The following is a 26,441-nucleotide window of genomic DNA, read 5'->3' as shown; positions in this document are numbered from 1 at the left end:
ATCATATTATGGTCACTTCCTCCTCAGGGTTCCTTCGCCATAAGCTCCCTTATCAAATCTGCCTCATTACACATCACTAAATCTAAAATTGCCTGTCCCTAGTGGGCTCCACCACAAGCTTCTCCAAAGGCATTCCACAAATTCCTTTTCTTGGGATCCACTACAAACCTGATTTTCCCAGTCTACCTGCATATTGAAATCCCCGATGATCACTGTAACCTTGCCTTTCTTACACGCCTTTTCTATCTCCTATTTTGTGCCCCACATCCTGACTACTGTTCGGAGGCCTGTACATAACTTCCATTATGGTTTTTTTACCTTTGCGGTTCCTGAACTCTACCCACACAGATTCTACATCATCTGACCCTATGTCATTTCTTGCTATTGATTTAATTTCATTTCTTACGAACAAAGCAACCCCACCCTCTCTGCCAACCTGCCTATCTTTTCGATAGGATGTAAATCCTTGGATATTTAGCTCCCAGTCCTGATCCCCTTGCAGCCATGTCTCCATGATGCCCACCACATCATACCTGCCAATTTCAATCTGTGCCACAAGCTCATTTACCTTATTTCGTATACTGCGTGCATTCAGATACAACACCTTCAGTCCTGTATTTCCCGTCCCTTTTCTCATTGTCGTCCCTTTATCTGATGTGCTTGAAATTATACTCCTAGCCCTTTCCAAACACTCTGTCCTATTTTGTGTTCTAGAGACTTTAATAGCCTCTCCTGGGCTCTCCTTTCTTTTCAGTTTTTTCATAATTTTCCATGAAGATGAATCCACCCCCCCCCCCGCCACACGCTAACCTGCTGCTTTGTTTCCCATTAGTCATACTTCGTGGAGTTTTACCCTTCCCTCCACCCCCACTTTCTAGTTTAAAATCCTGTTGACCACCCTATTTACCCTTTTTGCTAGAACATTGTTCCCGATTGGTTCAGGTGGAGACCGTCCCAACGGTACAGATCCCTCCTGTTCCAATACTGATGCCAATGCCCCACAAAATGGAACCCCTCTTTCCCGCACCACTCCTTTAGCCACGTGTTTACTTCCCTTATTCTCGCGTCCCTATGCCAATTTGCACGTGGCTCGGGTAGTAATCCGGAGATTATAATCCTTGAGGACCTGTTCTTTAATTTAATTCCTAGTTCCTGATAATCCCCAAACAGGTCCTCTTTCCTAGTCTTATCTATGTTATTTATCCCGACATGGACCACTCCCCCTCCCTCTCCAATATCCTTTCAAGCCGGTCAGAGATGTCCCTCACCCCGGCACCAGGCAGGTAACATACCATGCGGGACTCTCCATCCTGCTTACAAATGATGCCATCAATTCCCCTAATTACAGAATCCCCTACAACTACCACTCGTCTTTTTGCTCCCCCCCTTAAATAGCCTCCTGTGCCACGGTGCCATGGTTAGCTGGCTCATCCTCCCTACAGCCCTGTTCCTCATCCACACTCCCTCCAACACCGATGCACAATAGCAGCAGTATGTACCATCTACAAGATGCACTGCAGGAATTCATCAAGGGTCCTTAGACAGCACCTTCTAAAACCCACGACCACTACCATCTAGAAGGACAAGGGCAGCCATAGATGGGAATACCACCACCTGGAAGTTCCCCTCCAAGTCACTCACCATCCTGACTTGGAAATATGCCGCCATTCCTTCACTGTCGCTGGGTCAAAATCCTGGAACTCCCTTCCTAACAGCACTGTGGGTGTGCCCACATCCCATCAATGAATAAAAAAAGAAGGAAGTTAGCTGTTTGGTGAGTATCTGGATAGTATCTAGTAAGTGGTTAAGGTTTATTCTGTTCCTAGGGTTTAAAATAGTATAAGCACTGTCATTTTGTAAGTTGATGGTAAGTGTTTAGTATTAGTGACAGTGTGTTATTAGTCAGCTTAGGATACATGAGTTAAGGTAGATCTATCAATAAAATAGAATTAAATCTTTAAAATTAAAATAAACTAATTAAAGGAAACACCAAAACACATAGCTGTGTTGTTAAGAAAGAGTAGCTTTTAGTTGTCAGTGGTACTAGCATTTAACAAGCACAGTAGATTGTTGCATACATAGGAATTACTCTAAGAAGGTAATTAAATTAAATTGACTGAATAACGTAAGTAACAATGGCAGGACAGGTGTTATGTTGAAGCTGTGGAATGTGGGATCTTTTGGGCACCAAGGCGATTCTGGACAAACACGTCTGCAGGAATTGTAAACAGCTTGAGGAATTCTGGATGAGGATTATTGATCTGGAAGTCGAAATGCAGACATTGCGTAATATAGGGGAGGGCAAGAGATACCTGGACGCTTTGTTCCAGAAGACGGTCACACCTTTAGGAATAGTGTCGTCTCTTCTGGTCAGCAGTGAGGGATCGGTAGATGTGACCATGAGTGAGACAGGTATAGGGACCAAGCAGACAGCAAGGGAGGAGCCTTAATTTGCAATTGTCAAACAGGTTTGAGGTGCTCACAACCTGTGTGGATGAAAGCAAAGTCTACAAGGTGGATAAGCAGGCTGGCCATGGCACCATGGTACAGGAAGCCGTTCAAGCAGGGGAAGTAAACAGGAAAGTAATGGTAGTAAAGGACAGTATAGGAGGGGGATTGACACTGTTCTGTGCAGCCAAGTGTGAGAGTCCAGATGGCTTTGTTGCCTGCCCGGGGCCAGGCTTTGGGATGTCTACTCAGGGTTGGAGAGGAACTTGCAATGGGAGGGAGGGGATCCAGTCATCAATGTCCATGTAATTACTAACAACACAGGTAGGATAATGCAAGAGTTTCTGCATAGTCAGTATGATGAGCTAGGTACCAAATTAAGAAGCAGAACTTCAAAGATAACATTCTCTGGATTATTACCATAGCCATGTGCAAATTGGCATAGGACAAATAAGATTAGGGAGATTAATGTATGGCTCAAAGACTGGTGTGGAATAATTTGGTTCCAGTTTGTGGGACACTGGAACCAGTGCTGGGGGAAGTGGGGGCTGTACCGTTGGGACAGTCAACACCTGAACCATGCTGGGATGAGTGTTCTTGTGAATAGCATAACTAGGGAAGTAGAAAGGGTTTTAAACTAAATCAGATTTGGAGGGACCTGGGTGTCCTAGTGCATGAATCGCAAAAGGTTAGCATGCAGGTGCAGCAAGTAATTAGCAAGGCTGATAAAATGTTATCACCTATTGCAAGGGGAATTGAATAGAAGTTTAGGGAGGTTATGCTTCAGTTATACAAGACATTGGTGAGACCACATTTGGAGTACTATGTACAGCATTGGTCTCCTTATTTAAGGAAAGATGTAAATGCATTAGAAGCAGTTCAGAGAAGATTTACCAGATTAATACCTGGAATGGGCGGGTTATCTTATGAGGAAAGGCTGGACAGGCTAGGCTTGTATCTGCTGGAGTTTAAAAGAGTGAGTGGCGACTTGATTGAAACATATAAGATCCTGAGGGGAGTTGACAGGGTGAATGTGGAGAGGATGTTTCCTCTTGTAGGCTAATCTAGAACTAGGGGTCACTGTTTCAAAATAAATCACCCATTTAGGACAGAGCTGAGGATTTTTTTTTTCTCTCAGAGGTTATGGGACTTTGGAACTCTCTTCCTCAAAAGGTGGTTGAAGCAGAATCCTTGAATATCTTTAAGGCAGAGGTAGGTAGATTCTTGATAAGCAAGGGGGTAAAATGTTATTGGGGCAGGCAGGAATATAAGGTTAAAATCAGATAAGCCGTGATCTTTTTGAATGGCAGAGCAGGTTTGAGGGGCCGAGTGACCTACTCCTGCTCCTAATTCGTATGTTTGTATGTATAAGCATACCAATCCTGAAGTTGTGCTTTCTCGCTGAGATTTCCATGACAGGATATTGACAGTGCTGCTTTGGGCTGCTGTAGAGTGCTTAAGTTGGAGTTTGGTGACTGAGGGAATTTAAGGGTTAAATTCTATCTAAAGTCTAGTCTTTCTTTAATTTAGTAATTAACTAAAAGTTGCTGTTTGGGTTGAAAGAAGGTGAGTTTTAGGTCAGCTTTAAAACAGGGTTTATACAGGCTCTGCTTGCAGCTACAACTAGTTAATTAGATAACTGGCTTAAACAGGTTTTCAGAGGCGAGGTTCAGAGAGTATAAAAACAGGCCATCTTACAGTGCTGACTTTGTCTTTGGGCTGCAGTAGAGTGCTTAAGTTGAAGTCTAGTGACTGAGGGAGTTCATTGAAGAGGGAATAAGGTAACCCTTTGAGTACCGTGAGCACGGTTGGGTAAGTACTACTTTTATCGCTTATAGTTTTTAAGGTCTTATTTTGTGGTTCATCGTTTGTAAGGGTTATATTCTGTAATTACGAGGAGCAGGGAAGAAGGGCCCTAGAGTAATTGATATTATTTTATATTAAATATCTTCTAAAAGGTTTAATTTAATTTAAAGGGGGAAGTCATGGCAGCAGAGCTCAAAGCTGTGGTGTGCTCCTCCTGCTCTATGTGGGAAGCCGGGAACATTTTCAGTGCCCAGGGCCAGCATGTGTGCAGGAAGTGCCTCCAGCTGCAGCTCCTGGAAGCCCAGGTTTTCAGAGCTGGAGCGGCGGCTGGGGACACTGTGGAGCATCCGTGAGGTGGAGAGTATCATGGATAGCACGTATAGAGAGGTAGTCACACAGCAGGCTAAGAGTCCACAGGCAGGAAGGGAATGGGTGACCACCAGGCAGAGCAAGAGGACTAGGCAGGCAGTGCAGGAATCCCTTGTGGCTACTCCCCTGCAAAACAGATATACCACTTTGGATACTGTTGGGGGGAATGGCCTCTCAGGGGAAAGCAGCAACAGCCAAATTCATTGCACCACGATTGGCTCCGCTGCACAGGGGAGGAGTAAAAAGTTTGGGGATGCAATAGTGATAGGGGATTCAATTATAAGGAGAATAGATAGGCATTTCTGTGGCCACAAATGAGATTCCAGGATGGTATGTTGCCTCCCTGGTGCTAGGGTCAAGGATGTCTCAGAGCAGCTACAGGACATTCTGAAGGGGGAGGGTGAACAGCCAGTGGTCGTGGTACACATTGGTACAAACGACATTGGCTAAAAAAAGGGATGAGGTCCTAAAAGCAGAATATAGGGAGTTAGGAAGTAAGTTGATAAGTAGGACCTCAAAGATAGTGATCTCAGGATTACTACCAGTGCCACGTGCTAGTCAGAATAGAAATAACAGGATTTATCCAATGAATACGTGGATGATGAGATGGAGAGGGTTTCAGATTCCTGGGACATTGGGATCGGTTCTGGGGGAGGTGGGACCAGTACAAACTGGTCGGGTAACACCTGGCCAGGACCGGGACTGATGTCCTAGGCAGAATATCTGCTAGAGTGGTTGGGGAGGGTTTAAACTAAAATGGCAGGGAGATGGGAACCTATGCAAGGAGTCAGAGGAGGAGGAATCAAGAACAAGAACAAAAGACAGAAAGGGGAATAAGAAAAGTGGTAGGCAGAGAAATGAAGGGCAAGAATCAAACAGGGCCTCAGTGAAAAATAGTGGGAACGGGACAAGTAATGTTAAAAAGACAAGCCTTAAGGCTTTGTGCCTTAACACGAGGAGCATTCGCAATAAAGTGGATGAATTAACCGCGCAAATTAATGTAAACAGGTATGACATAGTCGTGATTACGGAGACATGGGTGCAGGGTGACCAGAGATGGGAACTGAACATCCAGGGGTATTCATTATTTAGGAAGGACAGACAAAAAGGAAAAGGCATTGGAGTTGCATTGCTGGTTAAAGAGGAAATTAACGCAATAGTGAGGAAAGACATTAACTCCGACGATGTGGAATCTGCATGGGTAGAGCTGAGAAACACTAAGGGCAAAAAACATTAGTGGGGGTTGTATATAGACCCCCAAACTGTAGTGGTAATGTTGGGAAGGGCATTAAACAGGAAATTAGAGACACATGCTGTAAAGGAACATCTGTAATTATGGGTGACTTTAATCTGCATATAGATTGGGTAAATCAAATTAGTAACAATACCGTAGAGGAGGAATTCCTGGAGTGTATACGGGATGGTTTTCTGGATCAATACGTTGAGGAACCAACTAGAGAACAGGCCACATTAGACTGGGTATTGTGCAATGAGAAAGGAATAATTGGCAATCTAGTTGTGCGAGGCCCCTTGGGGATGAGCAACAATAATATGATAGAATCTTCATCAAGATGGAGAGTGACGGAGTTGATTCTGAGATTAGGGTCCTGAATCTTAGTAAAGGAAACTACGATGGTATAAGGCGTGAGTGGGCTATGATGGATTGGGAAATGTTACTTAAAGGGGTGATGGTGGTTAGGCAATGGCAAACATTCAAAGAGCGCATGGGTGAACTGCAACAATTGTTTATTCCTTTCTGGCGCAAAAGTAAAACAGGAAAGGTGGCCAAACCATGGCTTACAAGGGAAATTAGAGATAGTATTATATCCAAGGAAGAGGCATGTAAATTGGCCAGAAAAAACAACAGACCTGAGGATTGGGAGCAGTTTAGAATTCAGCAAAGGAGGACCAAGGGATTGATTAAGAGGAGGAAAATAGAGAATGAGAGTAAGCTTGCGGGGAACATAAAATCTGACTATAAAAGTTTCTATATGTATTTGAAGAGAAAAAGATTGCTGAAGACAAGTGTAGGTCCCTTACAGTCAGAAACAGAGGAATTTATAATGGGGAACAAAGAAATGGCTGACCAACTAAATACATACTTTGGTTCTGTCTTCACAAAGGAGGACACAAATTACATACCAGAGATGTTGGGAACACAGGGTTTAGTGAGAGGGAGGAACTGAAAGAAATCGGTATTAGTCGGGAGATGGTGTTGGGGAAATTGATGGGATTGAAGGCTGATAAATCCCTAGGGCCTGATAATCTACATCCCAGAGTACTTAAGGAAGTGGCCCTAGAAATAGTGGATGCATTGGTGGTCATCTTCTGAGATTCTATAGACTCTGGAACAGTTCCTACAGATTGGAGGGTAGCTAACGTAACCCCAGTATTTAAAAAGGGAGGTAGAGAGAAAACAGGGAATTATAGACCAGTCAGCCTGACGTCGGTAGTGTGGAAAATTCTAGAGTCCATTATAAAAGATTTAATAGCTGAGCACTTGGAAAACAGTGGCAGAATTGGACAAAATCAGCATGGATTTATGAAAGGGAAACCATGCTTGTCAAATCTACTGGAATTTTTTGAGGATGTAACTAGTAGAGTTAATGAGGGGGAGCCAGTGGATTTGGTTTATTTGGACTTTCTGAAGGCTTTCGACAGAGTCCCATTATAAGAGATTAGCATGTAAAATTAAAGCGCATGGGATTGGGGTTAGTGTATTGAGATGGATAGAAAACTGGTTGGCAGATAGGAATAAAAGGGTCTTTTTCCGAATGACAGGCAGTGACCAGTGGGATACTGCAGGGATCGGTGGTGGGACCTCAGCTATTCACAATATATATTAATGATTTAGACGAGGGAACTAAACGTAATATCTCCAAATTTGCAGATGACACAAAGCTGGGTGGGAGGGTGAGCTGTGAGGAGGATGCAGAGATGCTTCAGTGTGATTTGGACAAGCTGAGTGAGTGGGCAAATGCATGGCAGATGCGGTATAATGTGGATAAATGTGAGGTTATTCATTTTGTAGCAAAAACAGGAAGGCAGATTATTATCTGAATGGCTATAAATTGAGAGAGGGGTATGTGCAATGAGACCTGGGTGTCCTTGTACACCAGTCGCTGAAGGTAAGCATGCAGGTGCAGCAGGCGGTAATGAAGGCAAATGGTATGTTGGCCTTCATAGCCAGAGGATTCGAGTACAGGAACAGGGATATCTTGCTGAAATTGTACGGGGCCTTGGTAAGATCATGCCTGGAATATTGTCAGCAGTTTTGGTCTCCTTACCTGAGGAAGGACGTACTTGCTATAGAGGGAGAGCAGCGAAGGTTTGCCCGACTGATTCCTGGGATGGTGGGACTGACATATGAGGAGAGATTGAGTTGATTAGAATTATATTCGCTTGAGTTCAGAAGAATGAGGGGGGATCTCATAGAAACCTATAAAATTCTAACAGCTAGACAGGGTAGATGCAGGAAGGATGTTCCCGATGGTGGGGCAGTCCAGAACCAGGGGTCACAGTCTGAGGATACGGGGTAGACCATTTAGGACTGAGATGGGGAGAAATTTCTTCACCTAGAGAGTGGTGAGCCTGTGGAATTCGCTACCACAGAAAGTAGTTGAGGCCAAAACATTGTATGTCTTCAAGAAGGAGTTAGATATTGCTCTTGGGACGAAACTGATCAAGGGTATGGGGAGAAAGCGGGAGCAGGCTATTGAGTTGGATGATCAGCCATGATCATAATGAATGGCGGAGCAGGCTCGAAGGGCAAAATGGCCCACTCCTGCTCCTATTTTCTATGTTTCTATGTTGCTCGGATGCACTATGGACATCCCTAAAGCAGGCAATCATCATGTCAGTCAGAATCTCAACTTTCCTGCTCCCATATCATCAGTTGAAATCCCTTTAAAAGTTACACCTTGTTCAATCAGGTGTAACTGGGTTTTTAACAGTGATAATAATCAATAAAATTTCCTGTGCAACAGAGCTTGCCCTGAAAAAATAATTTTATGTTTGTGGAGTCCTGCTCAATGATTAATTAGTAGATTTTTAAAAGCTCATTCTTTTACATCATTATTGTTTTAAAAAAATATTTATTTCAAAATATTTTACCTTCTACCTTCTCCCCATCTGTATGTCCCAATCTGTAATTCTCTCTGTGTGGTTTATTTTAATGGGGATTTTATTTCACTGCATTTTGTTTCCTGTTTGGTGATCTGTGAAAATCTTTTAATGTGCTTGGACAGCCTCATGACATCACTGCTGCTCTACACTGTGAATGCCCAGTGCAGAAAGCTGCAATCAATTGTGGACCACTGCACACTGACAGAGGTGAGATCCTCACCAGGAAGCTCGCTAAATGCCTCAGCAAGACTTACTTCACAGTCAGCAGTGAGTGCACTTGTTTCACTGCCGACTCCAAAATCCAGTCCTATCAGAAGCAAGAGAGCAGCAGTTAACCATTTCCAGTCATGTTAATTTTCAAGAACAAAAACTCCAGTGAATGAAGAGAAGATTCAAAATATGTAAAAGAAAAATGCATTTGTTCTGAATCTTTAGGACTAGTTCTAGATTAAAATGTTCCCAGTCATTCTGACATCTTTCTAGCACCCTTATCGGTATGTAACGACATTAAAATTCACAAAATACAAGAAGTACACGGGACAAAAATATTTTCTTATTTAAATGTGACGACATTTCCAGAGGCAAATTCACTTTTGCAGGATTCAGCTGAGGGTTTCATAATACTTGAGTTAGGGTAAACCTTAAAATATAATGGCGAACGTAAATGCATTCTTATTTTTTCAATTATATATATATCACATGAACACAGGAAATTTATTGGGCAGGAAAGGCTGGTCAATATTCGTCCTAGCGTATTTTTATGGGTGGTGGCTAGGACTTTCTGTTTACTGCTATTGGACGGAATTTTCCAAGATTTGCACTAAGTGCAGTAGCGGGCGGGTAAAAAGATGTTTTACCCGCCAGCCGCGACAGTGGGTTTTCACACCGTATCATCCCAAACCCGCCTAATTATTTATGCAGTCCTGGGAAACAAGCTGTTTCCATGGCGGGCGGGCTCTTATTTTCCCGCTGGCCATCACCTGCTGCCTAATCATGCCAGGTGCCATGTTTAAAGTCCAGCCGCAAGCACTGTGGTCATTTCTTCCAGCTCACCACCGCTGCATGGAAGCCATGGCCAGCAAAGGAAAAAAGACCACAGCCCGCCACTTCAATGACGGGTCCCTTGAGCAACTGCTGGATGCTGTGGAGGCCCACCGGGATGTCCTGTACCCTCATTCTGGCTACAGGATGGGCAGCAACATGACCAATCCAGCTTGGGAGGCAGCGGCAGTGGTGGTCAGCACCAACGTCCTTCAGAAGAGGACAACCACCCAGGGCCACAAGAGGATGAATGATCTCCTCCGTTCCAGCAGGGTAAGTAACTCTTGTCATCACTCTCAACTCACACATTCACAGAGCCATTACACATCCACAGGGCTCTCACTCGCTGTCATTCACTCTCTCACACACACTGTCATTGTCCTCATCCTGTCCATGGGACCATTCACCACCTACACAGGCCAGGCATACTTATCATCTGACCTGGCAGGTGTCTTACTTACTCTTTCTCCATCTCTATCCATGCAGGACAAGCTGGCACAAAACGAGACAGAGAGGTTACTGACTGGTGGCAGAATGCCCAAAATCAAGGTCCTCACAGACTTTAAAAACAGCCATCCAGCTGGCCAGTGAGGATCTGGACCATTCCTGTGATGACGGTGAGGTCGGCACTGCTCTACCAAGAGAAGATCCAGCAGTGCAACAGCCATCAGGCAACCATGTCGTGACTGGTATTTCATAGGCCATTGCCATGCACTAATTATCTCTCCTTGCTTTCGCAGGCACATCCGCCAAACAGCCGACAGAACCCATGACCCAGGGCCTCTAATCAAACCCCAAACAAACCTCTGGAGAGGAATCTGAATGCACCCTCCCTGAAGTCCGAACACAGCGCTCACCCACACCCTCCACCGGCACAGAGAAACACACCTCAGTGGTGCCTAGCTTTAGAGCAGCCCTGGGATCACAATCTGGTGAGCACATCGCACTGTCTGATCCATAGCAGATGGCAGATGGATTTGAAAGATACTACATAAATACAACTTTTTTTTCTACATAATTCACTACAAAAATATTTTGCAGATGTGGATGTGACTTTGAAAGCTATTGTTAGTCTGCATTTTGCATCCACGGATGTAAAACCATTGATTGTAGATCATGTGCTTCAATGTACGACCTAAATGGTCCCTTACTGCACTTTCCTTTAAAGGATTAAAACCCATTTGCTAACCATCGTAAAAATATATATTTTGCAAGCTAAATACAAAATGAAAAGGAAATAACTTGTTATTGTTGGTCTCCTGTTGATGAGGTACAGTGGGAATAGTGTAGACCAGTGTTCTTCATTGCAAGCCCTCAAGCCAGTGACAGCTCCCATTGGCACTAATTGTGGCTCCCCAACTCCATCCATGCATTTTCAGTGACGCTTTATCCTCAGAGGGTCACAGTGAGTCGGAGCCCAACCCAGTATTATATTCCTATTTATTTTATTTTTACCATTAAAAAATGTGTACCCAGCCTATCAAAAGTCAGCCTTCTTTACAAGTCACATTGACCACATGGTGCAATGTGCACCAATAAGTATGTCTAAGTATGTGCGTTGTACAGTAACAGTTATGTTACCACAGCAACCACCATAAAACTAACAGAGTATTCAGCCATTGGTGTTGTGTATTTTTTTGCCCCAAGTGAGTTACTGGAGTAGTAAAGCAATGATAATTTAGCAGTCGATGTGGCTCTCACACTGCAGGTTTTTGCTGCAGTGGCTCTTGCTTGAAAAATAGTGAAGACAACTGGTATTGATCAACTCACCATTGTATCTGGTCTACCTGAAATCTAGAGTTCATCCATATTTGGATACATTGCATTTCCTTGGATTGTCCCAGGAATCTCCCCAAGACCTTTAAAAGCGCTCATATTCTCCCATCAAAAATAATAACAAAAATTGAACATTTTCGAGGTTTCTGAAGCATGAATTACCTGAATCCAGACAGGTTCTTTTGTAGGTCCTGGCGCTGTCAGGTTTTCCAGGTTTCCATTTCTTTCATACTTAAATGTTGTTCCTGCTGCTTTGTAGTCTCCATTCCACTGGATAATAAACCCTCCATTGAGGAAATATTTCTCTGGGTCTTCACTTCGTAAAGCCAAGAAATTCCCTGCTTCAGCTATTTCTTCCACTCGGATATCTCGTGCTCCTTCAGGAATCAGGCCCACATCTACATAGCCTGTAAACAGAACAGAATACAAGATTATACATATAAATCAATAGTTCCTTAGCATTTTTGTACATTTGTAAACTGAATCCTCCAGTCATTTGTTGCAATGATGAGCAATCCAGACCAATTAATTTCTCAGAGCAGTTAGCTCCAACTATGGTTTCTTGTGCAACTCCTTTGCTCCAACATAGCAGACTTGCCTTCAGCTATTTACACCCCCTCTGAAATACATTCGCTAAGTATCTCCGCCTCTCTCTCCTCCTTTAACAAGCTCCTTAAAGCTTATCTCTATAGCCCAGCTTTTAATCATCTGTCCTATAAGACTTAAGCATAAAAATCTAGGCTGACACTCCAGTGCAGTACTGAGGGAGTGCTACTCTGTCAGATGAGGTGTTAAACCTTCTTCTCAGAGTTGATGCATTATTTCAAGGAAGGTATTGGTATCCTGGCCAATATTTATCCCTCAAACTGTAGTGGAAGGATCTGGTATCTAAAAGGTTAACATGGGACTGAGTACAGTATCACCCACATGGTGATGTAAGAAGGCTTATGGCCTAGAGCTAAGGCAGCCGAGAGATAGTAAGAGGAAGGATCATGTAAGGACCTAATATGGGGTCATCTCCATATCTTTAACCTCTACTGTAAATAATTACATAGTTTAGCACTGTTAACAAAGACTTCTTTGTAACTCCAACAAGACTGCCTCATTGTGTCCATGCAGTACACATCATGGGTAGCGGCAACCGAACAGATCACAATCAACATCATGGAAACAGATTATCTGGTTAATGTCACATTGCTGTTTGAGAGAGTTCACTGTGAATACAGACTGATTTCAGGTTCCCTTCTCTCATCTACAAACTTCACAATATCTCCAACAATTGCCGTTGTTTGTCATCTGTGCATCATACATTTTACCACCACGAAGCTTCACACCCCAAAAAAATCTGCTGTAAATTGATTGTCAGTTTTTTTTGTTCACTGGGCCAGCATTTATTGCCCATCCTTAATTGCCCTTGAGAATATGGTGGTGAACTGCTTTCTTGAACCGCTGCAGTCCATGTGGTGTTATACAATTACTTCACCCCTGTGCAAAACACCATTAGGACATAGTTGTTCCTAATGGACAATGAATTAGTAGCATTTAATCTGAGCTAATGGTCTTCCAGTATGGTGTTTTCTCCTTGGGGTGAGGGTGGGGTGGAATGCATGTGGGGAGAATCTTGAACTGGGGGTATAGTTTCAGAATAAGGGATTGCCATTTAAGGCAGAGATGAGAAATAATTTCTTCTCAGAGAGTTGTGAATCTTTAAAATTCTCTGCCCTAGAGAGTCTGTGGCTGTGGAAGCCAGGTCACTGAATATATTCAAGGTTGAGATATACAGATCTTTGAACTATAGGGGAGCCAAGGGTTATAGGGATTAGGCAGGAAAGTGGAGTTGAGGCCAAGCTCAGATGAGTCATGATCTGAATGGCAGAGCAGGCTCGAGGGGCTGTAAGGCCCACTCTTGTTCCTACATATTATGATCTTATGTTTTATTTGAGTAGGGATCACAGAGTTACAAGAGTATCCTATCCTCTTTCCAAGGAATATTTGAATGGCAATAGCTTTAGTTTAAGTGCTAGGTTGAGCATACCAGAAATCTGCAGCACTAATCTTACAGGTTCCCCATTAAAATACCTGGGCAGGCGGCTGAACACTAGGGCTGTATCCTTATAAGTGCGCTGACAAGTGTGCACACTTAAAAAAAAAACTTTTGAGGGTTCAGGCCACTATTGCTTGTTTTCACTGGGATACTGTTTGAATGGAGAAGTTTCTTTGTTTTTTGTAATATTTTTCCATTTATATACGATTTATGTAATTTCAAAAAATGTTACTTACATTTTACCCTTTAGGAAGATGGTGCCTTCCCCCCACCCTCTTTATGTTCTATTAATAGTTTTAGGTTTTTTCTGTTGATAATTGAATGGCTAGGTTTCATTTCCTTTGGTTTTATTATTTTAAATCATTGTTAAAGTGGTAAAGTAACCTGTAGAATGCAAGGACATTACTGAAGTTTCAGAAGTGTAAAGGTGGAAATTTGGTGTAAGGACATTTGGGTTTTTAAAGGCACATGCTTTATGTCCCATTTGTCCAATGAGAGGCCAGGAATAGTAGTGAGGTAGGTAGACAAATGGGACTACACTGAAGGATCAGCAAGAGACCATGAGTGACAGAGAGGCGAGTAGATTGGTGGCTGTTGAATAGAGAGGAACAGGAGCAGTACAGGGCTAAGAGTAACAACTGCAACTACTTATATTTATATGGTGCATTTAACATAATGAAACATCTCAAGACATTTCACAGGGATATTACAAAACAAAGTATGACATTGAGCCACATGAGGAGATATTAAGTCAGCTGACTAAAAGCTTGGATAAAGGGATAGGTTTTAAGGAGAGCTTGCAAAGAGGAAAGTGAGTTAGAGAGGTGGTTAAGTGTAGGGAGGTATTCCGGAACTTGAGGTCTGGGCAACCTAAGGCACAGCCACCAATGGTGGAGCAATTAAAATTTGGGATGCAGAAGGGACCAGAATTAAAGTAGAGCAGAGATATCAGAGGGTTGTGGGGCTGGAGGAGATTACAGAGATAGGGATAAAGTGAAGGGATTAGTGAGAATCTGTCAAATCTGATGCTTCCAGGACACTTGAGAGATTATGAGCCACAAGGCAGAGAAATGGGTAAAAGCAAAATACTGTGGATGCTGGAAATCTGAAATAAAAACAGAAAATGCTGAAAAAACTCAGCAGGCCCGACAGCATTGGTGGACAGAGAAACAGAGTTAACGTTTCGAGTCTGTATGGCTTCTTCAGAGCTGGAGAAGAGTTCTGAAGAAGTCATAAGGACTCAAGACATTAACTCTGTTTCCCTCGCCACAGGTGCTGCCAAACCCCCTGAGCTTTTCCAGTGTTTTCTGTTTTTATTACAGAGGGATGGGCGTTGGAGGCCTCTAGACACAGCAACAAAATAGTTGTTGTGATCTGAAGTAAGTCAGCACACACTTGTAAATTTAAAAGATATTTCCCTTTCAACAAAGTTAAATCAATGATGGAAAAAGAAAATGGTGGTTTGAGGTGGGCCCAAGTGCCACCATTGACCAGAGGAATGAATAGCAAGCATTGCAGTTTTACCGATTGAAATGGCAAATCAGAAGAAGTATTCAGAAATTGTGCCAATGGGAAATATGTGTGACAGAAAAATTCAAGAATGTTAACATATTATGGATTGATAAAAGGCTGCAATTTATTTATAACTTCAAAGTCTTCATTTTGCAATGCTTCTCTACTCTCAATATTCCCAATTTCTGTTTCATTATTGCATCTACTGGGGAAGCAAACAGTCTGAAGCTTTGGACCGATTCAGCCACCAGATGGCAAAAGGAGAAAGAATGATTCCTTTTAACTGGTAGTAGAGAATGCAAATTACTTTGATGAAAGCTGATTTAATCAAACTGATTAGTATCAGACAGGTAGGTTCTGCAGCTTTTTGTTAAATCAGAAGGTCCGCAATCACAATTCAGGTGCTTTGACAGTGGGCAGAATTTTCCCTTCCTGCCCGTAGTGGGTTTCATGGCGGGTGGGAGCAGAGAATCTAGCAGGAGTCAAAAACTCCAAATCCCACTAGCATTAAAACAGTTTGCAACTTTCCCGACGGCAGGTAAATGGTGGGTTGAATATCCAGCTGCGTAGTGGCCTGAGCGCCATTTGCATTCATTACCGGGTCATGAGTCCTCATCAAATATGCGGCGGGTCGGAATCACATGCCCCCTTCCAAACAGAAGGCAGGAAATCACGCTGGGCCGAATCACGTTTGAAAACGAGTGGCGTGCACCGATTGGACCGGACTTTGCTCGTGACTTCGAGGTGAGTGCAATGCCACAGTGCTGCGCCGGTCTTGTTGCAAAGCCAGTAGGACCCCACACAGCTGGGGACGTAGTGTGGGTCTGCTACTGGTGAGTGCCTCCATAATCCAGAAGGACACCATTGTGCAGCAGTACTCAGGCAGGGTTGAACATTCAGACAGAGACCTGCAATTTGATTGGGTGTGGGGGGGTGGTGGGGTGGGGGGGGAAGGATAATGGACGCACCGAGGCAAAAGGGGCAGAAATGCATTGCAAGGGGTTGGCGGGGGGAGGGGGGGAGGGGGAGCACATGGGGGACAAAGGGGTAGGGAGGCATTAAATGGAGGTGGCGGGGAGGGGGAACACATGGCAGGGGCAAAGGGGCAGGAAGGGGTAGAGGAGGTGGGAGAATGATGTTAGGCCGAGGGGAGACTGAGGGTTGGGAAGCTGGGGCCCAACAAGGGAAACTGAAATGCTGACAAACATTACCACATGTATGAATGGGAGGGGATGCATGCACACGCCCGAATAGGAAAAGCAGGGGGTGGTTAGTGTGGCACAAGAGCGATGGGTCGCATGAAGATTCATGAAGTGGGGAGGGGGTGGGGAGGGGGTTGTGGTGGGAAGGGAGGCAGTATAGTGTACAGTCATGAGGGCAATGGGGAACTCATTGAAAGTCAAAGTCCTTTGTCTGGGGCCAGCAGGTCAGAGTCAGAGAGGAGAGACACTCCTTGTGCTCACATTCGGGAGTGAGAGAGTAGAGGCAGCCTTGGGGTCCAGCGGGCCATGTTACAGGGCTATGCATGGCAAGTATCATTGTACACCTGGTGGAGCAAGGGCTGTGTGTTTAATTAGGATAATGCACATCTTGGTGTGCAGGGCGTTGTCACAGTCCATGTCCATTGGCTTGTCTAACTCTCTACAGGGCTGTAGGTGGGATGGTAATGATTATGAGAGGCATCTGCAGCTTGTATTTGGGGAAAACATAATAAAAGTAGGGTTGGTCTGAGAAGCTTTCTTTGGGAGTCTTCTCTGCAGGTGACTGTGCACACAGCCTCTAGATAGCGAGGGATGAGGTCCACATGGGGCATGGGCACGTCAACAGCGATGGGTTCAGTGGGTAGAGTAGTAATGTCGACCACAACAATGGGATCCAGTATTACTGGGGGAGGCTGGAGAATAACAGGAAAGAGCTCTATCTTCACATCGTGAGGTTGCAAGTAAATTTCTGGGACATGGAGAGTGGGAAGAGGGTTGAAGCTGGTCTCAAAGTAATCGTGCAGAACCTAATGGCAGAGTTATAAATTGAAAGTAGAAGCAAATCTGCATGGGAGTGGTCCGAGGCAGTCTGGGAGGAACGCACTGCTGGATTAAAGGTCCCTTTCTGGGGGTGCTCTCTAACTTGTTGGTGCCACATGATTAAAATGGAGTAGGCCTGAGAGAAAAGAGGAAGGCCTCCATGAGAAGCTAGCCATTGGAACCCATGCCCTTTGCCACGCCAAAGCAGGGAAATGTAGGAGTCACTGGCTTAACATCACAGTCGCTGCATTTAAACATTAAGACAGCATTTGACCGAGTGTGGCATCAAGGAACCCTTGCAAAACTGGAGTCAATGGGAATCCGGTGGAAAATTCTCCACTGACTGGAGTCACACCTAGCACAAAGGAAGATGGTTATGGTTTTTGGAGGTCAATCATCTCAGTTCCAGGACATCACTGCAGGAGTCCCTCAGGGTAGTGTCCTAGACCCAACTATTTTCAGCTGCTTCATCAATGACCTTCCTTCTATCGCAAGGTCAGAAGTGGGGATGTTCGCTGATGATTGCACAATGTTCAGCATAATTCGCGACTCATCAAATACTGAAGCAGTCCATGTCCAAATGCAACAAGGCCTGGACAATATCCAGTCTTGGGCTGAAAAGTGGCAAGTAACATTCATGCCACACAAGTGCATGGCAATGACCATATCCAACAAGAAAGAATCCAACCATTACCCCTTGACATTCAATGGCATTACCAACACTGAATCCCCCACTGTCAACATCCTGGGGGTTACCATTGACCAGAAACTGAACTGGACTAGCCATATAAATACTGTGGCTACAAGAGCAGGTCAGAGGCTAAGAATTCTGTGGCGAGTAACTCACCCCCTGACTCCGCAAAGCCTGTCCACCATCTACAAGGCACAGGTCAGGATTGTGATGGAAGACTCTCCACTTGCCTGGGTGAGTGTGGCTCCAACAACACTCAAGAAGCTTGACACCATCCAGGACAAAGCAGCCCACTTGATTGGCACCCCATCCACAAATATTCATTCCCTCCACCAATGACAAAGAGTGGCAGCAGTGTGTACTATCTACAAGATGCTTTGCAGAAACTCTCCCAGGCTCCTTAGACAGCCTCTTCCAAACCCACAACCACTACCATCTAGAAGGACAAGGGTAGGTGACACATGGGAACAACACCACCTAGAAGTTTCCCTCCAAACCACTCCCCATCCTGACTTGGAAATATATTGTCATTCCTTCACTGTAGCTGGGTCAAAATCCTGGAACTCCCTCCTTAACTGCACTGTGGGTGTACCTACAGCACAGGTACTGCAGTGGTTCAAGAAGGCAGCCCACTGCCTTCTCAAGGACAATTAGGTATGGGCAATAATGCTGGCCTAGCCAGCGACACCCACATCCTATAAATGAATAAAACAGAAATCAAGCGGGCTGCTTTGCCCTGGATGGTATAAAGCTTTTTGAGTGTTGTTGATACTGCACTCATCTAGGCAAGTAGAGAGTATTCCATCATACTCCTGATTTGTGCCTTGTAGATGGTGGACAGGCTTTGGGGAATCAGGAGGTGAGTTACTCACTGCAGCTCTGGTGGATCACACGTGCCACATTCTTCGCGAGGTACCAAAGTCCTGTGAATCAGAGGCTATCCCCTGCCCGTGGCCTTGAAGGTCACTGCTGCGCTCAATTTCTTTGCCTGTGGATCATCCCCGGGATCCACAGGGGACTTGTGTAGCATCTCGCAGCCTGCCACACATAGATGCATTAAGGAGGTCACAGATGCCCTCTACATCGCTATGTGAGGTGAAGGTAGCCAGGCTGTGAGATTCAATGGGTTTTCAGCTATCTCAGGATTCCCAAGTGTGCAGACTGCAATCAACTGTACCCATGTGGCTTTAAGGGCTCCTTCATAGCAGCCCCTAATGTTTATCAACCGTAAAGGCTTTCATTCCATCAATGTTCAATTGGTGTGTGATCATCAGAAGCACATAATGTACATTTGTACCAGTTTCCCTGGGACTTCCCATGACTCATACATTCTGAGTCACTCCCAGGTGCCTCAGATATTCGAAGGGCATGAGCATCTACACGGCTGGCTGCTTGGGGATAAGGGGTACCCAGTGAAACACTAGCTCATTACACCTGTGCGTCAGCCTCAGAGTGCTTCAGAGGAGAGGTACAATGCAGTTCACAGCTCCACACGTTTCCTAATCGAGCATTGGCATTCTGAAGATGCGCTTCTAATATTTGGACCCTTCAGCGGGGCACTGAATACACCCCAGATAGGGTATTCCACATCAATGCTGTGTTGCACCCTTTACAACCTGGCACTGCAAAGGGGTGATCCCTTGCCAGAGAGTGAAATGGAGGAGGATGAGAGCTCCTCGGAGGATGAAGAGCAGGAGGGCCAGGAACCTGAAGAGGGTGATGTGGGTCAGCTTCCATGGGATGATGTCGTCGAAGAAACATGACATGGAAGAAGTGCCTGTGCCACTTTAATTGCTACCAGATTCCAGGAGGAGTAATGTGAAGGCAAGGGAAATGGCCATATTTTTGCTGTCCTTTAATGCCATTCCTTTTAATTGAAAGGGATGTCCAACCAGTCACATCAAAAGCAAGTTCAGCATTCAGACTTGCACCTTCCAGTTTCAGCCTCATAATTCACCAGGCCAAGACGAAGAAGGTCAGCAGTGCACCCTGTATACACAGGGCTGGGAAGTGAAAGGCAACCCAACAGCTGCGGCAACTTACTTGATGCAGTCGTCACCACATTAATGGAAACTACAGTGGCCAGTGAAATGAGGATATGGCTGGGGATATCATCCACCCATCCAGGTCTTGTCTTTGGTAGAACCACTGAGGAGACACAACTGCCGCTAATCCCCCAAGGCTGCTGAGCCTTGTTGTGTTTTGTTGTGAAGAAAATGCGGTACAAACGCATTAAGTCCAGACTTCCAATAAAGATTTTAACACATCCCCATGACATCACACAAGCAGAAACTATCTTCAGTCAGATTGACATCACATGAATGAGAATCTCACAAGGGGAGACTATCACCGAGTGGGAGGATGGCTAAAGCTCAAAATAAGAGGAATCTAACGTATATAATCACGACGCCTTCAGCTGGCCAAGCCATTCACATAAATATCAAATGTATTAACAAAAGTGCAATATTTTTTACAGTGGTAGCACATCCGTGACCCAAAGTTGATTTCATTATTTCTTAATTTTCCTAACCCTATCACTGCCTGGGTGCAGCCCCGTCATCCACAGCAGGGGTGGAGGCAGCCTGCTGACTGCTATGACCTGATGTCTGTGATGACCTTGGCAGGCATCCTCTGGTGGCCCGAAGCCTGGAGTGCCCTGGCCTGATAAGGGTCACCTGCTTAGGGACAAGTGCACCCTCCTCAGTCTTAGCAACTGGAGTGGATGGGGTCACAGGCACAGCAGTTTTGGAGCTGCTGGACACCCTTGCGAATGTCCTGAGTAGAGGCCCCTGGGGTGTCTGGCTGACAATCATCCTCCCTGTGGGTGCCAATGGCCTCTTCCTGACTCCTTGAGAAGAAGGAGTCCCTTCTTGCATAGACACTGATAATGCCCACCTATGTGTGCGGCAATGGAGTCCAGAACCGAGTGCAAATCTGATAAAATCTGCTGGAATAAGGTCTCCATGCCAGTTTCCAACATTCCCATGGTGACCTCCAGGCGCTCGCCTATCAGAGCCACGACATCAGACAGAACGTGGACCGACTCGTCCATCCTTTTCTCCAGCCTGCTGACTGACTACGGCATCTCTGCCTGCTGTTCCGCCACCAATCTTTACATCTTCAGCATTGTGTTGGTGGCTGCTCGCAGAGGCTCATCATCTGACTCAGACTCAGGAGTGCTAGTCTCCAGCAGCCCTCCGAGTGCTGGACACCTGGGCTGTCCCTGCCTCCGAGTGCTGCAGGGGCGTGTCAGTGGGATGTTCTCCAGTAGGTGACCCAGAGCCCAATCTAGAGCTATGCCCCACTGAGATGTGTGTCTCTGCACTGGTGGAGAGTGAGGGTGAGTGCAGTGATGGTTCTTCCTCGGTAGCTTCCTCATCTGAGGTGTCCTGGGCTCTGGGGCTTATGTTGGCCATCCACGTCTCCCCAGATATACCTATCAGAGAGAGAAGAGAGTTTTAGTTCTTGAGCAGGCAGCATACAAGATTGCATGTCACTCACTGTGAATGTCTGGATATGATGATCTCATGGAGGTGTCATCCGTACTAGGATACTGGGACAAGTCGATCTCCCCTTCCCCACAGGAGCAATCATTCTCCTCCCCAGCCAGCTGGGCAGCATCTTCCTCGAACTGGGTGAGGGTTACGATGTCAGCCGTCCATCCCCTGGTCTGGGATCTTTCATTTTCTGAGATGTATGTGTTCCACTCCCTCTTAAACAGTATAAAATCCTTCACATTTCTACTTCTCCTAAACACTGAAGAAGAGTCATATAGACTCAAAACGTTAACTCTGTTTCTCTCTCCACAGTTGCTGCCAAACCTGCTGAGTTTTTCTAGCATTTTCTGTTTTTATTTCTGGGGCCTTTCACAGCCATTGGGGACCAGCTTGCCCTTGATGAAGGCAAAAGAAAGGAGTGTGCTGAGAAGGGATGGAGCAGAGGTTGGGTGCGATGCATGTCCCCTGTGTGTGGTGAGCCATCCCCAAAAGGGGCTGAGGATGGAGTGTTAGCAGCCTGATGGATGAGATGGTGGTGATGTGAAAGTTTCCGTGAGACAATCAGTGGTGATATGTGCCCCCGCTAATGAGATCCCTGAAGAGAATAGCCCTTTGAGTACATGATGCCATGATGAGAGTTTGATATTGGAGGGAGTTGAAGGTTGACCTACCCTGGCGGATCAGATGAGATCATTCGTCTGCTTCCTGCACCGGGGATGGCATTGTGGGTGCGGTGACCAGCTGCGCTGACCTCCTCGTTACGGCTTCCCAGGCTGGAGAGGTGAACCTGGTGTTCTTTTTGAAGCCATCCCTTGGGTACAGCACATTCCTATGCTGCTGCACTCCTCAGATCAAGGCCTTGAGGGCATTGGGGCAGAAGCGGGGTGCAGCCTTTTTCCTCTGGCTTGAAGCTTTCCTCGTCTGGTTGCCAGATATCTCTGAGACAGCTGGGCTGGAAAGAGTGAGATGTGAATGCTTGGCTGGTGTTTAAGTATGGTGCCCAGGTCTTCAATCCTGTCAGGTAATGGCAGGTGGACGAATAAGCTCCTGACCACCAGCTGATTTGGAGAGATACTCGCCTGTGCATAATTAATGAGCTTCCAAGTGTTGAATCAGGTGTGATTTCCCACCATTGTGACCAGCAGGAAACGCACTATGGAAGCTGCCCACCGCTCCATTTAGTTTCAAGAACAGAAAATTCCACTCAGTAATTTGTTGAAAGTATCTCCAAGGTTTTCTCATCCAAACATGGCATTTTAATCGGTTTGACAACCATTTGCTTCAGATATTGTACTTTGCATTGCTTACCTCAAGATATGCAACATGCATGCTATGATGATATAATTTACAATTCAGTCACAATAGCCGTTCTTTGTAACAAAATTGTGTGGAAAGTCTGCATTTATGTATTTATGTGCTGCAGTGAGACAAATGGCCAAACAAGAGGGTGGCAATACATATTTAATCATTAGAAGTTGCAGCACTAAGCTTTAGATTGCTACACACACACATGAGGAGTACTGCTGAATTTAGGCGCCTGTCATTTTAAAATTTTGCCAAAGGAAAACCCATGTACTGAGGAACATCCTTGGACTAGAAAAGCAGTTTAGCGTTCTGACAGTCCTAATCTATCACTGTGACTCCATGTTAAATATTGGTACTCCATCCTGCCCTCACATATAGTTACTGCAGCTACTGGGGGGAGATGAGGATCATTAATCTGAGTGTCATTTTGTATAGAAACAAGTAGGTTCTCGCTAAAGGAAACAGATCAGTTTTGAAGGACTGAAAACTGGACGAGCTCTTCCTGTAAAAGGAAGAGCAGGAAAATAAACAGGAGATGTGATGAGAATGTGAAGGCATGTCTGATGGCCACAGAGGATCCTAGAAACACACTGAGCAGCAAGACAGGTGGAAATTGGAAGCACATTGGAGAGCTAGAAGATGAGAGAGGAAGCTGGACAACGCACTGTGTACTCAGATTGGACTCAGATGCATATGCAGCAGCATGAAGCAGCATCAGGGACAAGATGTACCAGCAGCAGATCAAAAATAAGATGGAGAAAGGGAGGGAAGTGAGTTTCGAGGCATAAGCATTGAGAAGATAATTGGAGGCATGAACCAAGAAAAGGAAAAATATTCATGGTAATATCGGCATCGGCTACACTGCCCAGTGAATTAAACCAGTGTTGAAATTTCCTTCCTGGGGTTAAAGTGTAACCTGGTCCACACATCATAGGCTGGACTTTCTTAGTGCACTAGCCAGCCTTTTAGCCATCCGAGGTACTAAACATGGTGAAATGGAGCAGCAAGGCCTTGGACAGACATCACAGACACACTTTTGTGTTACGATCCCAGCTGCTGTTAACATTGAACGAGTCAGATTCCAGACTGAAACTTGGCTTTATTGATCCGAACATTTTTTCTAGAGACTGCAGAGGAAAGTTACTGAACAGATTCACAGGAGCCTGCTGATGAACTTTGAATACAAAGAGTAAAAAATTTATTAAAACAAGAAAAATAAACTATATTACACCTGGCAAAAGGGTTGGAAAGATTTCAATGCAAACAGAAGAAGACAATTCAAATTCACACTATTCCTTTACCCCAGCAATATCTTTACAGAGACATAAATTAGTGAAGAGTTACCACTAGCTTGGCACAAGGGCTTCTAGCTTGGGACTGGCACAAATACAAACGGTTTTCTTCTGGCGAATTCCTGAGCATTCATTTGATGCTTCTCACCCAATTCATAACTCTCCCTGAGACACCTAAAAACTGCACTCTAAACTCACTGTTTCTTCAACTGCAGAGCAAAAAAATGAGTTCCTTAAACACAGTCTTCTAGTAGTACCTCTGCTAAACTGATCATTTTACTGAGCCCTATAACTGATTATTCAGTTAACTACTGTCTCACTAGTCTTGCAGTTTTACTTCTCAGGAAGCTTGAAATCCCTGTCTTCTCTCTCTCTGACACATACACTGAACACCCGCTCTCTCAACTCCTATATTTTCTGTATCTGGATCACTGTCGCTAGGCAACAGTAAAGCTTTTCTACTTTGTTGTTTTCTAGAAACGCTAAACTTTCAACCCCTTTAAAAATCATCTCTTTAACTTCAGGGGTTGCAAGATCTCATTAAAATGTATATATACAAACAAACCCAAAAGACCTATAACCTTGTAGTCACAAGTCTATCCCGACTCCCAGGCACCAAGTTCATAAACAAAATCTAAGTGAAACTGACACCACTATATACATATATATATATATTATATATAAATTCTACTCAAATTTATACATTGTTCATAACAGTTGATATTGTGCAGATTTTGGTCATTTGTTTTAACTGTTTGATGCTTGGGAGATTCTGTTAACATTTCCCTGACATATTAGGGTTGATTTTAAATCAGGATAAGAATTGGGGATGTGGGAGGTTGAAGTAAGTGATGAGACTTCTAGCTCTCTAGAGCTTAACACCCTATAGTTTTATTAATTTTATTAATAGTATTTTAGTATTAGTATTTAGTAAAATAGTATTTTATTAATAGCATTATATTACAAAAGTAATTGTTTTCATTAAAGTAAACCCTCTGGAGCCAGGTGAATATTACATTTTCGTGAGGATGCGTTAAAGTTTCAGTGTTACTTTTAATTATGATATCTGACATGATTAAATTAATGAGGGAACCAAAAACACAGCCATTGAAATTCTCCCACTTCCACTCTACCACAAAGGCATCCAAGTTTCCATGGTGTTTGACACCAAGCATTGGACAGAGCACTGGCTGGGCTCATGCCCAAATCAACTGAAAACTGACATCAAAAAGTGACATCAAGAAACCCAAGGAAAACTGGAGTCAATGGGAATCAGGAGGAAAACTCTCCTCTGGCTGGAATATACCTAGCACAAAGGAAGATGGTTGTGGTTTTTGGAGGTCAATCATCCTAGTTCGAGGAAATCACCACAGGAGTTCCTCTGGGTTGTGTCTTAGGCCCAACCATCTTCAGCTGCTTCATCAATGACCCTCCTTCCATTAAGGTCAGAAGTGGGGATGGTCGCTGATGATTGCACAATGTCCAGCACTATTCATGATGCCTCAGATACTGAAGTCCATGTCCAAATGCAGCAAGACCTGGACAATATTCAGGCTTTGCTGATAAGTGGCAAGTAATATGCATCACACTAGTGTCAGGCAATGACCATCTCCAACATGAGAGAATCTAACCACTGCCCCTTGACATTCAATGGCATTACCATCACTGAGTCCTCCACTATCAACATCCTGGGGGTTACCATTGACCAGGAACTGAACTGGACTAGCCATATAAATACTGTGGCTACAAAAGCAGATTTGAGGCTAGGAATCTTCTAGCGAGTAACTCACTTCCTGACTCCCCAAAGCCTGCCCACGATCTACAAGGCAAAAGTCAGGAGTGTGATGGAATACTCTCCACTTGCTGGATGAGTGCAGCTCCAACAACACTCAAGAAGCTCTCAACACCAGCCAGGACAAACAGCCCATTTAATGGGCGCCCCTTCCACAAACATCTACTCCCTTCATTGCTGACACACAGTGGTGGCAGTGTAAACCATCTACAAGATGCACTGCAACAACTCACCCAGACTCCTTTGACAGCACCTTCCAAACCCATGATCTCTACCACCAAGAAGGACAAGGGCAGAAGATGGGAAGACCACCACCTGCAAATTCCCTTCCAAGCCACACACCATCCTGACTTGGAACTATGTCGCTGTTCCTTCACTATAGCTGGGTCAAAATCCAGGGATTTCCTCCCTAACAACACTGTGGATGCACCCACACCACATGGACTGTAGTGGTTCGAGAAGGCAGCTCACCACCACCTTCTCAAGGGCAATTAGTGAAGGGCAATATAAATGCTGGCATGGACTGCGACACCCACAACCCATGAAAGAGTTAATAGAAGTTATCCGTTGCATTTTGGAATGAATCAATGGCAAAAAATTTAGTAGAATGGTCACTTTCTCCACTACATACAGTCTAGCTCTAAATACAACGGCCTGCAGTACTGGATGCAACCGGAGTGAAGTATATCACCCTGTGACAGATTCAGAAAGGATCTTGCAGG

General features: G+C 44.7%; 1 protein-coding gene across 1 annotated transcript in view; it reads right to left on the bottom strand.

The window, feature by feature from the left end:
• The window catches only part of LOC144686486 (A disintegrin and metalloproteinase with thrombospondin motifs 12-like), a 665,462-nt gene that overhangs the window by 170,283 nt on the left and 468,738 nt on the right, over positions 1-26,441 (bottom strand). Inside the window, exon 15 of the mRNA XM_078551763.1 lies at positions 11,728-11,972. Coding sequence (XP_078407889.1) covers positions 11,728-11,972 — 245 coding nt within the window. The remainder of the gene's footprint in view (positions 1-11,727; positions 11,973-26,441) is intronic.

Source organism: Cetorhinus maximus, chromosome 1 (assembly GCF_964194155.1).
Source record: "Cetorhinus maximus chromosome 1, sCetMax3.hap1.1, whole genome shotgun sequence".
Lineage (NCBI taxonomy): Eukaryota > Metazoa > Chordata > Chondrichthyes > Lamniformes > Cetorhinidae > Cetorhinus > Cetorhinus maximus.
This window is presented reverse-complemented; position numbering and strand designations above follow the sequence as displayed.